At 42.4% G+C, this 15,377-nt stretch overlaps 1 protein-coding gene across 1 annotated transcript; it reads left to right on the top strand.

Moving 5' to 3' along the window:
- The first annotated feature begins 4,986 nt into the window (after window positions 1–4,986).
- On the top strand, window positions 4,987–15,089 carry LOC310726605 (uncharacterized protein). Its single transcript, XM_083542356.1, has 6 exons — window positions 4,987–5,424; window positions 5,545–6,173; window positions 8,306–8,631; window positions 12,287–12,720; window positions 13,042–13,810; window positions 14,030–15,089. Exons 1-5 carry the CDS (start codon window positions 5,016–5,018, stop codon window positions 13,791–13,793), a joined length of 2,550 nt encoding a protein of 849 aa, XP_083398482.1. The 5' UTR covers window positions 4,987–5,015; the 3' UTR covers window positions 13,794–13,810; window positions 14,030–15,089.
- Window positions 15,090–15,377: the final 288 nt, after the last annotated feature.

Genomic DNA, 15,377 nt, shown 5'->3' on the forward strand with positions numbered 1-15,377 from the left:
CTTTAGACAAAGCATTAATTGTTGGTGACTTTTATATTTATTTTGGTAATCAGGAAGACTCCTTAAGAGCAGCAGTTGTGTCCATTCTAGATTTAGTTGGAATAATTCAGAATGTTAAAGGACCCACTTATAATGGTGGACACACTTTTTATTTTATATTAACATTTGGATTCAATATAAAAAATATAGTCATAATTCCACAGTCTGAAGCCGTTTCAGATCATTGCCTTTTCTCTTTTAAAATCGGACTCCGTCAATGCATTAGTACCTCACCACATTACCGTGTTAAGCGTACAATACATGTCAACTACAGCAGCAAGATTTATCAATAATCTTCTGGAACTGTTGATATTAATTAGATCTCCACCTGACCCCACAGAGCTCGACTGGGCCACTGAATGCCTAAAATCAATGTTCCATTATACTCTGGGAAAAAAAAAAAGCTGGTGGTATAATAATCATACATGCACCATAAAAAAGAGCCTTCTGAATTATAGAAAATCTCTTAGTGCGGCTAGATCAGCATATTTCTCCACCCTCATAGAAAATAACAAGCATAATCCTAGATTTCTATTCAGCACGGTAGCAAAACGAACAGGAAAATAATCACTGCACCAACATGCACACCATCAACAGGTATTAATGATTTCATGAACTTTTTTTTTATAATTAAGTTGCAAACATCAGGAAAAAAATCCAGACGATTAATATAAATCCAAACTATTTTACAAATAACCCTGTAGACAGCAGTGTAATTCTAACAGACAATAAATTTCAAAGTTTTACCACTGTTCAAGAGAATGACTTAATTTATTTCTCGATTCCTTGCCTGCAAGTTTCTTCAAACAGACAATTCCAGAAGTAATTGAACCTGTTTAAAAGTTAATAAAATCTTCCATCAGCACTGTACCTAAATCCTTAAAACTTGCAGTTATCAACCCTCTAATTAAGAAACCTGACTTAGATCCTTGTCAGCTGTCTAACTATAATATCAAATCAAAAATCTCCATGATTTAAGAAAAGGTTGTAGCACAGCAGTTATGCTCACATCTACTTAGGAATAACATTTTTTAAATGTATCAGTCAGGATTTAGGCCTCATCATAGCACAGAGACGGCACTAGTTAAAGTGATTAATGATCTGTTATTGGCCTCTGATCAGGGTTTAGTCTCTTTACTTGTTTTGCTCGACCTTAGGGCAGCTTTCGACACCATTGATTACACTATACTGCTTGCTAGACCAGAGAATGTGGTTGGAATAAAGGGAACAGCTCTCTCCTGGCTCAGATATTATTTGACTGATTGCTTGATTTTTAAAAGGTGAGTTCTCCACACTCTCTGAGGAAAAGTTTGGTGTTCCGCAAGGATCTGTCTTAGGCCCACTGCTTTTTTCTTTATATATGCTGCCTCTGGGTGAAATTATACATTAACACGGTATTCACTTCCATTGTTATGCTGATGATACACAGCTGTATATTTCAGCAAAGCCAGATGTGAGAGATTTAACAATGTTGAGGAGTGTGTAAAGGACATTAGACCGGAAATGGGCGGATGCTTGATAACTTCCTCCATGCTCAACTCGGATAAGACAGAAGTACTTTTACTAAGACCACATGCAGCTAGAAGTAAACTTTTACATTACGTAGCATCTCTGGATAGTGTTTCTATCTCAGTGTGTATAGCAGGTAAAGACGTTGGTGTGATTATTGACTCTGGTCTTTCCTTTGAGTCTCACGTGAATAATATTACCAGGATTGCCTTATTTCACCTTAAAACTATTGCTAAAATTAGAAATATGATGTCATTACAGGATGCAGGAAAAACTAGTTCATGCTTTTGTTACATCTAGAATAGACTACTGTAAAGCTTAACTATCTGGGTGTCCAAGTAAGTGCATAAATAAGCTTCAGTTAGTTCACAATGCAGCAGCAAGAGTCCTCACTAGATCTAGAAAATATTACCACATAACCCCTGTTTTAATCAGTCTACACTGGCTCTCAAATAAATCTTGTATTGATTAGAAAATACTACTACTGATGTATAAAGCACTGAACGGTTTCTGGTTATTGAACAACCTTCTAATCAGTGTTCGGGACTCAGACACAGTCTCAGTGTTCAAGTCGAGGCTAAAAACATATTTAAGTGTTTTATCAGTAGGTTTTTCTTAGGTAAAGGAGAAGATCTGGAGGGATATGGAAATAGAGTGTTGTGTAAACTGAGATATTTGTATTCTGTCGTCCCCTCACTCACACGTTCACCCGGGTTTGTTGACGGTGGTGTGGTGGGTCGTCTCTTATAACAGAGATCCCTCATGTCTGTGTTACCTTCTAACTCTCTCTTTTAGTTATGCTGCCATAGCGAGTCTTGCCGGAGTCCAAACTGCGCAGTGTCCTTAATTTTCATACAACAATAAGGACACATAATAATCCATATCCTTCTCCTTCTGTCACCCCTCTTCTCGCTCTCTCTCTCTCTCTCTCTCTCTCTCTCTCTCTCTCTCTCTCTCTCTCTCTAAACATGCTACTGAGGTTCCAATGACCACTTAACCTGCCACACTCCTTTCCGCGGATCTGCCCAAAATGAATTGAATTTATCTGAATTAAAATCCCAGCACTGCCAAGCTGGCACTGCTGAGCCCTTTACCAAGGCCCTTAAACCAAATGTTCAGTTGTATCTTCTTCTTCTTTTGGCTTCTCCCATTAGGGGTTGCAACAGCGGATCATTTGTCTCCATACCCCCCCTGTCCTCTACATCTGCCTCTTTCAAACAAATTCCTTGCATGTCCTTCCTCACCAAATCCATAAACCTCCTCCTTGGCCTTCATCCCTACCTCCTTCCTGGTGGCTCCATCCTCAGCATTCTCCTACCGATATACCCCATGTCTCTTCTCTGCACATGTCCAAACCATCTCAATCTCGCCTCCCTCACCTTGTCTCCGAAACGTCCTACATGCGCTGTCCCTCTAATAAACTCATTTCTAATCCTGTCCATCCTCATCACTCCTAACGAAAACCTCAACATCTTCAGCTCTGCTACCTCCAGCTCCACCTCCTTTATTTTACTCAATGCCACTGTCTCTAAACCATACAACATCTCAGGTCTCACCACAGTCCTATAAACTTTCCCTTTCACTCTTGCAGATACCCTACTATCACAAATCACTCCTGTTACTCTTCTCCACCCACTCCACCCTGCCTGCACTCTTTTCCTCACTTCTCTAACACACTGTTGTATGAACGAGATAATTGTAAGTTGCTTTGGATAAGGGTGTCTGCTAAATGCAGTAAATGCAAATGCAATATTTAAACGGTGTACTTAATTTTTATCCCCAGTGTTTGGTGAATGAAGCAAAGATCATTTTCTTTAATAAACTGAAAACATTTGATCTTGTGGTCAGACCTGGCAGAATTTCTATTTTACTTTGTATTATCTCTTTAAAACGATATTAAAACATTCATTCATTCATTCATTCATTCATTTTATCCGTAATTCGGGTCGCGGGGGCAGCAGTCTAAGCAGGCCCCCGCCTTCGACTGCTGCCCAATCCTCACAGCACCGTCCCTTACAGTCCCTCCTGCAGGTGGTGAGCCCACGGGAAGGCGGCCCCACGTCACTCCGACGTCACGGACCTTGATATTTCCCTCGTAAGGGAATATTAAAACATATCAAGCAAAATTCAGGGTGTATGACAAAGAAAATTTAGTTTATTCAAAGATAATATGCTGCACGAGATATTTAGAATGACAGAGAAATTTAAACTATTAGGGTTAAAAGATATGGGCAGACACAGCTTATTCTAGTAATTTTAAAAGGGAAACTATTGATTAGCCTTTTTTAATTGAAAAGTAATTGACATTATACACATATTGTGACTATGCAAATGAGCGCATCCTTGCGGTCAATTGAAATTTAAATTATTTCATGAACCCATACTAACGTACTAAATAGTACAGTATAGTAGGATGCACAATAGTACGGAAATATGTCTTGTGACGCCTGCTTCGCGCTGATTGGCGTGTCAAGGGGTGGGGCTTCAAGCAGCAGATTTAAGAAGACAACTGTGCCTGTTTTCCCTCATTGTGGTGTTGAGGAAGTGGTAAGTTGTTTTGAAGTTGTAAGTCAATCGCGGGTGTTAATAATACGATTATAAACAGTTGGTAATATTTTAGATGGGGTTTTTTCCCCCGGAAATATGTCGGATTTTCAGTGTGGTTTTTTTTTTCAATCAATGTGTTTCAAACCACAGCACGTTTCTGTTTTGTAGCGTTAACTTTCGATATCGCTGCGTTAGCCGGTATGCTAACAATTATTGGTACCTGGTGTAAAATTCAGCGGAACCTCACTAGTTATTTAGTTTGGGTTATTAAATAGCTGCGTTCACACCCACCGCTGGAAATGTACGTTTATCCGGTGAAGAGTGAAACAATCTGTGGTTGCTCAGCTTTCACGCTGAATCCGGCGCCATTTTAAGGTCCTGCCTCGCGCTTTTCCGCCATTCATTGTACCAACCGTGTAAGCAAGCAAAAGTCCGGAGGCGCACAGAAAGCTCACAGATATCATCTTAACTGTAGTAATTACCCGTAAAGTCTTTCTTCAGCCTTTCATTATTGAACGTTTAGATCCTCGGTGCGACATTTATTATGAAATGGTGGCCCATTTGGTGAATTCTTATCAGCTTCCGCCAGGTAAAGAAGGATCTAGAAGCAGTCGTTAATCCTGCACCAAGCGAGATTTACCCCAGGGTTTATTACCTCGTTGTGCATTTGTTTTTTTGCAAGTCCGCATTACTATTATTATTATACGTCACTGTGTTTTATAGTGAATGTGCCTGAGCTCGTCTTAACTGCGTCTTGATGAACTTCTTACCTAACAACAACTCGTGCACTTCCGCCTAATAGGTCCTATTTGTTGCTACAACAGATTGTGTTCTGTCTTGTCTATTTTCCTTCCTGCTTAGACCCTAATCGATTCTGTTTGTACAGTGTGTTTCAGATCTGCATTTTGACCACCCATACAATGGTGAAGATCTTTGTTGGGAATCTGCCGCCACAGGCAGAGAGTGAAGAAATCAAATCCCTGTTTGCTCAATATGGCACGGTCACGGAGTGTGCCATCATCAAGAACTTTGCCTTCGTCCATATGGACGACCGCAAGAACGCTACAAAGGCCATACGTAGCCTCCATTTGTACAAGCTACACGGCACCCCCATTAACGTCGAGGCCAGCCATGGTAAAAACCAGGGCCCCATCAAACTGCATGTGGCCAATGTCGAAAAGGGTGTGGAGGAAGAGCTCAGGGCTCTGTTTGAAGAATACGGAACAGTAACGGAGTGTTCCATCATCAAGAACTTTGCGTTTGTACACATGAACAACTCCGACGAGGCCATGGATGCCATCAAGGGTTTGGACAACACCGATTTCCAAGGTAAATAATGGTTCCCAGCACCTGTGTTGGTCTCTAGTTCCTGAGTATGTAAGTGGTTCACTGCCTCTTTTTTTTTTTCTTCTTTTTTTTGTAAACGGTTTGGTTTTCTTTACTTTCCAGGCAAACGGATTCACGTCCAGGTCTCCAAAAGCAGACCGCGAGGAGATGAGGAAGGTTACGGTCCTCCAGAAAGTGGGGGCTATTGGCCACCCCGTTTCCCCGGTGAACATCCGCAGCCAGGCCCTCCTGGGTTTGGCAGAGGCCGCTTTGGTCCTCCAGGTTACCCCCCTGCTCCTCCTCCACCCCCTCCCCCTCCACCACCCAGACGCCCCCCATTTCCTGGTGGTGGCTATGGTGGTGATCGTGATGGCAATGGGGTTGTGGATTATTATGAAAAATATCGAGCTCGCCCATATGGCATGTCCTCTTATGAGGATCGTCGTATGGGCGGTATTCCACCACCCCCACCGCCCCCTTCAGGCATGATGAGAGAGCGCATGGCCCCTTCCAATATCGACCCGTACGATCGACGCCCTCTCCCACCCCCGCCGTCTTCGTTTTACCGCGATCGTAGTCCCATCGGAAGGGCACCGCCAGCCCCTCCAGCGTCTGCCGGAAATGGCTATTCATATGAGCGCTCCCGTTTATCGCCGCTGTCCATGTCTCGGAACCAAATGTACAATGCGCCTCGATCCAGGGACCCCTACAGTGAAAGGGTGCCTCCGCCACCACCTGCGCGCTATACATACTAAAGTGAATCTCTGCACTTGTGTACCCAAGGTGAGGCCTAAAGGGCTTAAAAGTATTTTCCTAAAGCAGATCCAGTCTTTCACTTAAAACCTGCGTTGCGTGCTGTTGATTGACGCGTAACGCGAGGGGACTGCATAATTTACAGCTGTATCAGTGATGAGTGCTAAAGTGAACTATGGTCTAGCTAAGACGCGTAAAGGTAAACTAAACCTGCGAAAAGGCAATATTGTACATAGACTTAAAAACAGTGGACTTGATCAGTGCAGTATCATAAATGGCTCTCCTAGGCACTTGACTCATGTGGTTTGCTCTCTTTTCAGGTGTAATTTAATCGGCAAGATCGTCGTCGTTGTCTCCAGGTGCACATGACACGATTCGCCCCTCGTCTGACGGAGCGCGTTTCGTTTGCCTACGCCTCGCTTATCAGAAGAGTTCTAGTGCGGACTTCACGCTTTAAACTAAAATGATTTTTACCCGACTCAATTTCGTCCTTTTGCTCAAATTGTACCTTGCTCATTCTGTGCGGCTTGTCTTTTTTTCTTTTTTTCTTTTTGTTTATTTTTACTGTTTAGAGTTCAGTAGGTTATTGGACTGAAAGCATCAAGCAGATAAGCTAAAGGTTATATATATATATATTTTTTTTTTAGCTCCTGTCAAGCCGATAACTCTTAAAGCTGTTTTGTTTAAACTTGTGTACATTTTGTGAAGTTTTTGTGAGATCAAAACGTTTTGTTTTATTTGAAAACCTTTTTTGTTTCTTCAACCCTGTAACAGCGTTGGAACAGTGCCACGTCTTTAGACTTAATGGGTACACACGTGCGCCTTGCGATCTAAACTTTTTATAGATCAGCAATAACTGCGATTGCTGTTCAGTGGAGGTTTTTCCTTTTTAGATTGAAATTTAGTCAGAATGGCATCCCCTCTAATACGATGTACTCTTTTTAGGGATCGTTTCTTTTTTTAAATAAATGGTCTGACACTAATGCGTCGCTTTGTTTTATTTTTCTCTTCCCTTTTTAAAACCACTTAAGTAAAAAATTCAATAATCCAGTGTGTCAGTTTGAAGATAAACGTGTCATTTGAGCGTGCGTGAGAAGTGCAACACCGTTGGAGCTTTCTGCTAGATGTCTAAGCGACGCAACATACTGCAATGGGAAAGACGTGTCAGTAATGACGACTTAAGCGATTCTCGCTGTCAGATTGTGCCCCTCGTATCTCCCCCCCCCCCCTTCTAACTCTTAAACCCCACTGTCTCCACATGCCTAACAACCATATCTAACATCGTCCCGTCCAAAGCCTGAAATCTGGTTAACTTCCTCATTGACAAACTTTGTGCACTATAAAGCTATCGGCCCCCTCAAGTAATTAAAAAGAATGTTGACTGGCACAAACTCAGGTAAGTTGAATGTGGTGTTTTTGATGATCTTGCATGTCTTTTAGAAGTTGAAGATATGGTAAACTGTTGTATAGCATAGGGTAGAGATTTTCTAAGACGTGTGTTTCTTTTAGAGTGGGTGGGTTTATCATGATGTAAACTTATAATGTATAAACTCTTGACTGTTGAGTAGAAGGTTTGGAAACTTTTTAACATAGTTCATTCTTTATTACAGTGCTTTTTCAGGGTGGGCTGATATTTTGTAAGTGTATGAACATAATACAACTGGAATAGCTGGCTGATCAGGAAACTCTAGTTACAGACTAGTATAGACATAAGTACTGAGGAAATAAAAAAAAAGGGGGACTGTTGTCCTTTTTTTTTTTGTTTGTTTTGGGGTTTTTTAACTGCCTTTTTTTAATGTGGGATAGGGTTCTGTAGGTGTAGGGAGCTGTGGGGATATTTGTTTTTCTTATAGAACTGTTTTTAATAAATGAAATGCATGCAGGTTGCATAATTGAATACTTTTTTTTTTTTTGACGAGATTCCATTAATGAAATTTCACAATAAAAAAAAATTTTGCCAAAAGTTCTGCTGTTGTAATTTATTTTGTACAATCTCACCCACAATATATTGACGTTGACCATACAATGTGTTACAAATGTTCAGTCTTCCACTGGGTTTATGGCTCGTTTCCTTTTTTTCTTTGTCACTTTGTTTTTCCTTTTTGTTTACATTTCTGGGGCACCGTGACAGGAGTTGCTCTGTAGCAGGAGTTCAGTCAGGACAGTAAGTGCGTCATCAGTTAAGCGGTTTCATATTGACACATACAATGTTAAAGCTTTAGTAATTATTGATATGATTCATTTCCGATTCGTTTCTTGTTTATATATAAACCGGGTACACGTCGGCGGGTGGCTTTTTATTTTTTATTTTATTTTCTTGTTTCCCCCCGACATTTCCCAACACCTGGCAAAGCCCTGCTCGGCGCGTGCCCGCTACCGGAAGTGCTGTTCCGACTTCCTGTCGACGCCATTTCGTGATTTATTCATTTGGCGGTTGCTTTCGCACTGGTGTCTACGGTAAGAGGAGGATGTCTGAAACGAATTTTGATCTGATAAAACGTTGCAAATTACTCAGTGTTTTATACCTGACAGTAATACACAGCAGATTCTCTGCTCTTTTTTTTTTTACCTCCTGATTTATTTACAGCTCTTGGAGAGCTAACTTGGGTAGCTAGCTATCGCTAACTTCATGTTGATAAAAACGGGTTTTCCGCGCCGAACTAAACTTTTATTTTTAATAAAAGAATTATTAAAAACCCCGTCTGAGGAAAATGATGATTTTTAAAATAATGTGTAATACAGCGGCGGTCTGTTTTGACGGATGTTTGACTAACTTTAGTGACTTCCAGAAGGCCAGATATTTACACAGATGCGCGTCGTTGCTCGCGCGCACACACCAACAACCTCAACACACTCAACAACAACAATCTCAACACACTCAGACTCAACACACTGCACACAACAACAACAATCTCAACACACTCAGACTCAACACACTGCACACAACAACAACAATCTCAACACACTCAGACTCAACACACTGCACACAACAACAATCTCAACACACTCAGACTCAACACACTGCACACAACAACAATCTGCACACAACAATCTCAACACACTGCACACAACAACAACAATCTCAACACACTCAGACTCAACACACTGCACACAACAACAATCTCAACACACTCAGACTCAACACACTGCACACAACAACAATCTCTGCACACAACAACAATCTCAACACACTGCACACAACAACAACAATCTCAACACACTCAGACTCAACACACTGCACACAACAACAATTTCAACACACTGCACACAACAACAACAATCTCAACACACTCAGACTCAACACACTGCACACAACAACAATCTCAACACACTGCACACAACAACAATCTCAACACACTCAGACTCAACACACTGCACACAACAACAACAATCTCAACACACTCAGACTCAACACACTGCACACAACAACAATCTCAACACACTGCACACAACAACAATCTCAACACACTCAGACTCAACACACTGCACACAACAACAATCTCAACACACTCAGACTCAACACACTGCACACAACAACAACAATCTCAACACACTCAGACTCAACACACTGCACACAACAACAACAATCTCAACACACTCAGACTCAACACACTGCACACAACAACAATCTCAACACACTGCACACAACAACAACAATCTCAACACACTCAGACTCAACACACTGCACACAACAACAACAATCTCAACACACTCAGACTCAACACACTGCACACAACAACAATCTCAACACACTGCACACAACAACAATCTCAACACACTCAGAATCAACACACTGCACACAACAACAACAATCTCAACACACTCAGACTCAACACACTGCACACAACAACAATCTCAACACACTCAGACTCAACACACTGCACACAACAATCCATCACACTCAGACTTAACACACTGCACACAACAACAATCTCAACACACTCAGACTCAACACACTGCACACAACAATCTCAACACACTCAGACTCAACACACTGCAAACAACAACAATCTCAACACACTCAGACTCAACACACTGCACACAACAACAATCTCAACACACTCAGACTCAACACACTGCACACAACAACAACAACAATCTCAACACACTCAGACTCAACACACTGCACACAACAACAACAATCTCAACACACTCAAAATCAACACACTGCACACAACAACAACAATCTCAACACACTCAGACTCAACACACTGCACACAACAACAATCTCAACACACTCAGACTCAACACACTGCACACAACAACAATCCATCACACTCAGACTTAACACACTGCACACAACAACAATCTCAACACACTCAGACTCAACACACTGCACACAACAACAACAACAATCTCAACACACTCAGACTCAACACACTGCAAACAACAACAATCTCAACACACTCAGACTCAACACACTGCACACAACAACAATCTCAACACACTCAGACTCAACACACACCAACAACAACCTCAACACACTCAGACTCAACACACTGCACACAACAATCTCAACACACTCAGACTCAACACACACCAACAACAACCTCAACACACTCAGACTCAACACACTGCACACAACAACCTCAACACACTCAGACTCAACACACTGCACACAACAACAACAACCTCAACACACTGCACACAACAATCTCAACACAGACTCAACACACTGCACACAACAACAATCTCAACACACTCAGACTCAACACACTGCACACAACAACAATCTCAACACACTCAGACTCAACACACTGCACACAACAACAATCCATCACAATCAGACTTAACACACTGCACACAACAACAATCTCAACACACTCAGACTCAACACACTGCACACAACAACAACAACAATCTCAACACACTCAGACTCAACACACTGCAAACAACAACAATCTCAACACACTCAGACTCAACACACTGCACACAACAATCTCAACACACTCAGACTCAACACACACCAACAACAACCTCAACACACTCAGACTCAACACACTGCACACAACAATCTCAACACACTCAGACTCAACACACACCAACAACAACCTCAACACACTCAGACTCAACACACTGCACACAACAACCTCAACACACTCAGACTCAACACACTGCACACAACAACAACAACCTCAACACACTGCACACAACAATCTCAACACAGACTCAACACACTGCACACAACAACAATCTCAACACACTCAGACTTAACACACTGCACACAACAACCTCAACACACTCAGACTTAACACACTGCATACAACAATCTCAACACACTGCACACATTCTATAATCTCACCACATGCACACAACAACAACAATCTCAACACACTCAGACTCAACACACTGCACACAACAACAATCTCAACACACTCAGACTCAACACACTGCACACAACAACAACAACAATCTCAACACACTCAGACTCAACACACTGCACACAACAACAATCTCAACACACTCAGACTCAACACACACCAACAACAACCTCAACACACTCAGACTCAACACACTGCACACAACAATCTCAACACACTCAGACTCAACACACTGCACACAACAACCTCAACACACTCAGACTCAACACACTGCATACAACAATCTCAACACACTGCACACATTCTATAATCTCACCACATGCACACACACACGACAATCTCAACACACTCATCACACATTCTATAAACTCAACAAACTCTGTACACACTCAACAAATTCACAAACAAACCACCTCAGCTCCTAGTAAACCCAACACACACTCAGCAACCTTAGGACACGCTCACAACAAATTCAACACACACAAATTCAACACACTCAACAGCCTCAGCAGTGGGTACTGCGAACATGGCAATAATGCAGGTAATGCAACTTTTCCGTCATGTTGGCCTACAAGTTTAAACGCTGTCAGTAATGAGTCCTGTTTTGTTTTGTTTGACATTTTTGCGTAACTCGTTCGCCGTGAATAAAAACAAACATGGTCGGACAAGACATGCGGCAAACTCTGTGCTCAGTAGAGCCACGTTGAAATGAAGTGTTAGCGAACTAGCTAAGCTCTAGCGCTCAGGGACACTTGTATAACGTGAATCTCGCAACTATACTTTCTACCCAGGAACAGTAGATCGGCGGTAAAGATGGTTAAGATCTTTGTCGGCAACCTTTCCTCGAGTGCGACCAAAGAAGACCTGCGCAGTCTTTTCTCGCAGTATGGCAAAGTCGCGGAGTGCGACGTGCTGAGAAACTTTGGCTTTGTGCACATGGATACGCAAAAGGAAGCCGAGGAGGCTGTGCGTAAACTCCACCACCACGAACTGAACGGCCAGGCCATCAATGTGGAGATGAGTCGAGGGAAGCCCAAAGGAACCACCAAACTGCACGTAGGCAACATTAGCAGTAGCTGCACTAATCAGGAGCTGCGTGAGAAGTTTGCGGAGTTCGGCTCTGTGGTCGAGTGCGACATTGTGAAGGATTATGCCTTCGTGCACATGGAGCGAAGGGAAGATGCGATGGAGGCCATCAGTGCGCTGGACAACGCGACCTTTCAAGGTGAACCCTTTCAGAAAACGAAGGAAGGCAGTGCTATACAGAGATTAGAGTTTCTCTGCTTTAGTAGTTCTAGTTGAATAGGCACATAGATCTACCACCTATCTAAGAAGAAGTGTTAAAACGCTTCCCGGATTGCAGTTAATTATATCGTGAGTAAATACATGGTGAGTAGATTTCTGCAGCTAGCTCCTGAGTAGCCTATGCAGCATCCACAGTGAGAGTGAGTCAGTGCTTTTTTTCGGGTTTTGTTCATGCTCTTGGGTGTGCTGGAAAAAAAGCGAATTTTACAATGTCTTGCGTGTCTTCTCTTCCTCTCATAAGGCAAGGTGATAAATGTACAACTGTCCACCAGTCGCCTCCGCACCGTGCCTGGCATGGGAGACATAACCGGCTGTTACGTCTGCGGAGAACCCGGTCACTGGTCCAAAGCCTGCAGGCGCGGTCAGAACGGTAGCTATGGCGGCGGTGGCGGCGGCGGCAGTCCAATGGGGGGAATCCGTGCTACCAGCGGTTTCCCTAGGGCAGGTCCTGTTTATAGCAGTGGAGTCCCTGCAGCATTCCCCAGCCGGAGCTATTCAGCAGCACTGCCCCCTATGCCCACAGTGAGCTACTCCCCCAGCTACGGGATTTCACGAGATTACACTGCGGAAACACGGTACCTCAGCAAACCGACGGCTGTCTACACCGAGAGATCCATCACATACGAGCGTGATCCGTCACGCTACGCCGCTGAATACTATGAGAAGTTTCGGGCTCAGCCTTTGGGTTCTAGCTATCTCGAGGATAGACGTATCTCCATTCCCCCTCCTCCCCCTCTCTCTTCTTCCTCTCTCTCAAGGATGCGGTTGGCTCCTTCCAGCCTTGACCCGTATGACAGACGCGCTCTGCCGCCGCCGTCCTCCGCGGCCTCGGCGTACTACTCGCGGGACCGTAGCCCGATCCGAAGAGTCGGCGCCGGCTCTGAGGGCTACTCGTACGAGCGCTCGCGTCTTTCCCCGGTTTCGAGGAGCAGCTCGTACAGCGTGTCGCATTCCAGGGACACCCCCACTGACCGGGCTCGGTATAATTACTAAGCCGCGCGCATGCCAAGGTGAGCGAATGGGAGACGTTCCTCAGCGTGGTTTTGTTCTGATCGCAAGGATATATTGCGCTGCACATTTGACAGCCTTTTTTTTTTTTTTTTAAAGAGCAAAGAAATATCCTTATATAACGCGTCAAGCGTTTGAAGGGAAATAATTTCTTCTCGGGTTGTGTTGCTGTGATGTGTGCGTCGAGAAATTTGTCTCATAAACTTGTTTTGTTTTTCCAGGCACTTTGAAACAGCAGGACTTTCTTGTAGCGATCATTCCCTCCCTTCAACAACTTTTGGTCAACAAATGTCTCTGGAGGAGCGATTGGATTTGAAGAAAGCAGGACCGAGAAGACACGCGAACTCGTTATCATTTAACGTCGCTTTCAGCTTACGAACGTGTGAAAAAACATATTACAGCTACGGTAGTCTTTTCTGCATTGCCCAGCAACCATTATAATCCTCTCACTTATCATTTTTCTCGCATGTTTGCTTTTCAGTTTTAGCTGATTTTTATTTAATTTCTTTTTATCTTTTAAAGTTTTCCACACATTAAGAAACAGATTGTTTTTGAGCGGATGTGATTTACCGGTTCACAGTCAGATTCAAGATTTCGTTTCATTTAGCAACATTACATGTCCTGTGATGACAATCTGTTTCAGTTCTTTATGTCCTTTTCAGCATTTTACAAGCTTTATGGAGAAAATTTACCCCAAAAGAAACATTCCTGTTACCTTCATTCTTTATCATTGGCTTGCCATTTGCTCGATGTCAGGGCTTCTCTCAGGAGCAGGGAGCTGAACCATTAACGGCAAACAAACCGAGATGATCAAACAACGCCAAGGTTCTGGATTTGTGGGGTTTGGAGTTTGACTAGATTTAAAGTAGAGTATATGAATTGTGTATGTGAAATGGCAAATAACGGATTATTTTTTTAATCTACATGCACAAAGGATATTTAGTAAGAGAAAATGCATTGTTGCAAGCTAATTTTTGATTATTTGACAAATCTGGTACTTGTGCAGAGTTTGCCTCATGGCAGTATATGGTAAAAAGTTGATATAGAAATGTATATATCTATAAGAGTAAAAGTAGGTCGAATAAATATAGAAAAGTGATGACCAACTGTTACTCAGGGCTCCGTTTGCCTTTGAGACTACTGGTGTGTGGATTTTCTATATGGGCGCCTTGGTAAGATCTGTTTATACAGACTTCTTGATTTCCTTCAAGAAGTCATTTATGTTTTATAATTTTTTTTTTTTTTTTTAATAAACCAAGATGTTCTGGTGGGAAAAAAAAAGTGCTGTGTGTATTTTATGGATGAAAAGTAAACAATAATGAACCTACACTTTTAATTCTTTCTAGTCTTGTTACACACACCCCAAATAAATAACAACCAATAACTAAATGACACAGAATTCTCTTTCATACTTTTGCAAACGAAAAATATATTAAATCCAGTGCATTTTCTCATGGCGGTTTGAGCGGTGCAGTATTTCCAGTGCGGTGAAACGACACAAATATAGTAAACGTATTTGTTTAGATTTCAATAAACTCATTCATTCATGGCTGCCACTCTTGGGCCCTT

The sequence above is a fragment of the Silurus aristotelis genome (genome assembly GCF_946808225.1).
Source record: "Silurus aristotelis genome assembly, chromosome: 5".
NCBI lineage: Eukaryota > Metazoa > Chordata > Actinopteri > Siluriformes > Siluridae > Silurus > Silurus aristotelis.

What these genes read in the sequence shown, in the direction of transcription:
- LOC310726605 (XM_083542356.1), top strand. Translation starts at nt 5,016, where the DNA reads ATGGTGAAGATCTTTGTTGGGAATCTGCCGCCACAGGCAGAGAGTGAA. An exon ending in CACCTGCGCGCTATACATAC is followed by an intron (nt 6,174 to 8,305) that starts TAAAGTGAATCT and finishes GCACCGTGACAG; the next exon opens with GAGTTGCTCTGTAGCAGGAG. An exon ending in CTTTCGCACTGGTGTCTACG is followed by an intron (nt 8,632 to 12,286) that starts GTAAGAGGAGGA and finishes CTTTCTACCCAG; the next exon opens with GAACAGTAGATCGGCGGTAA.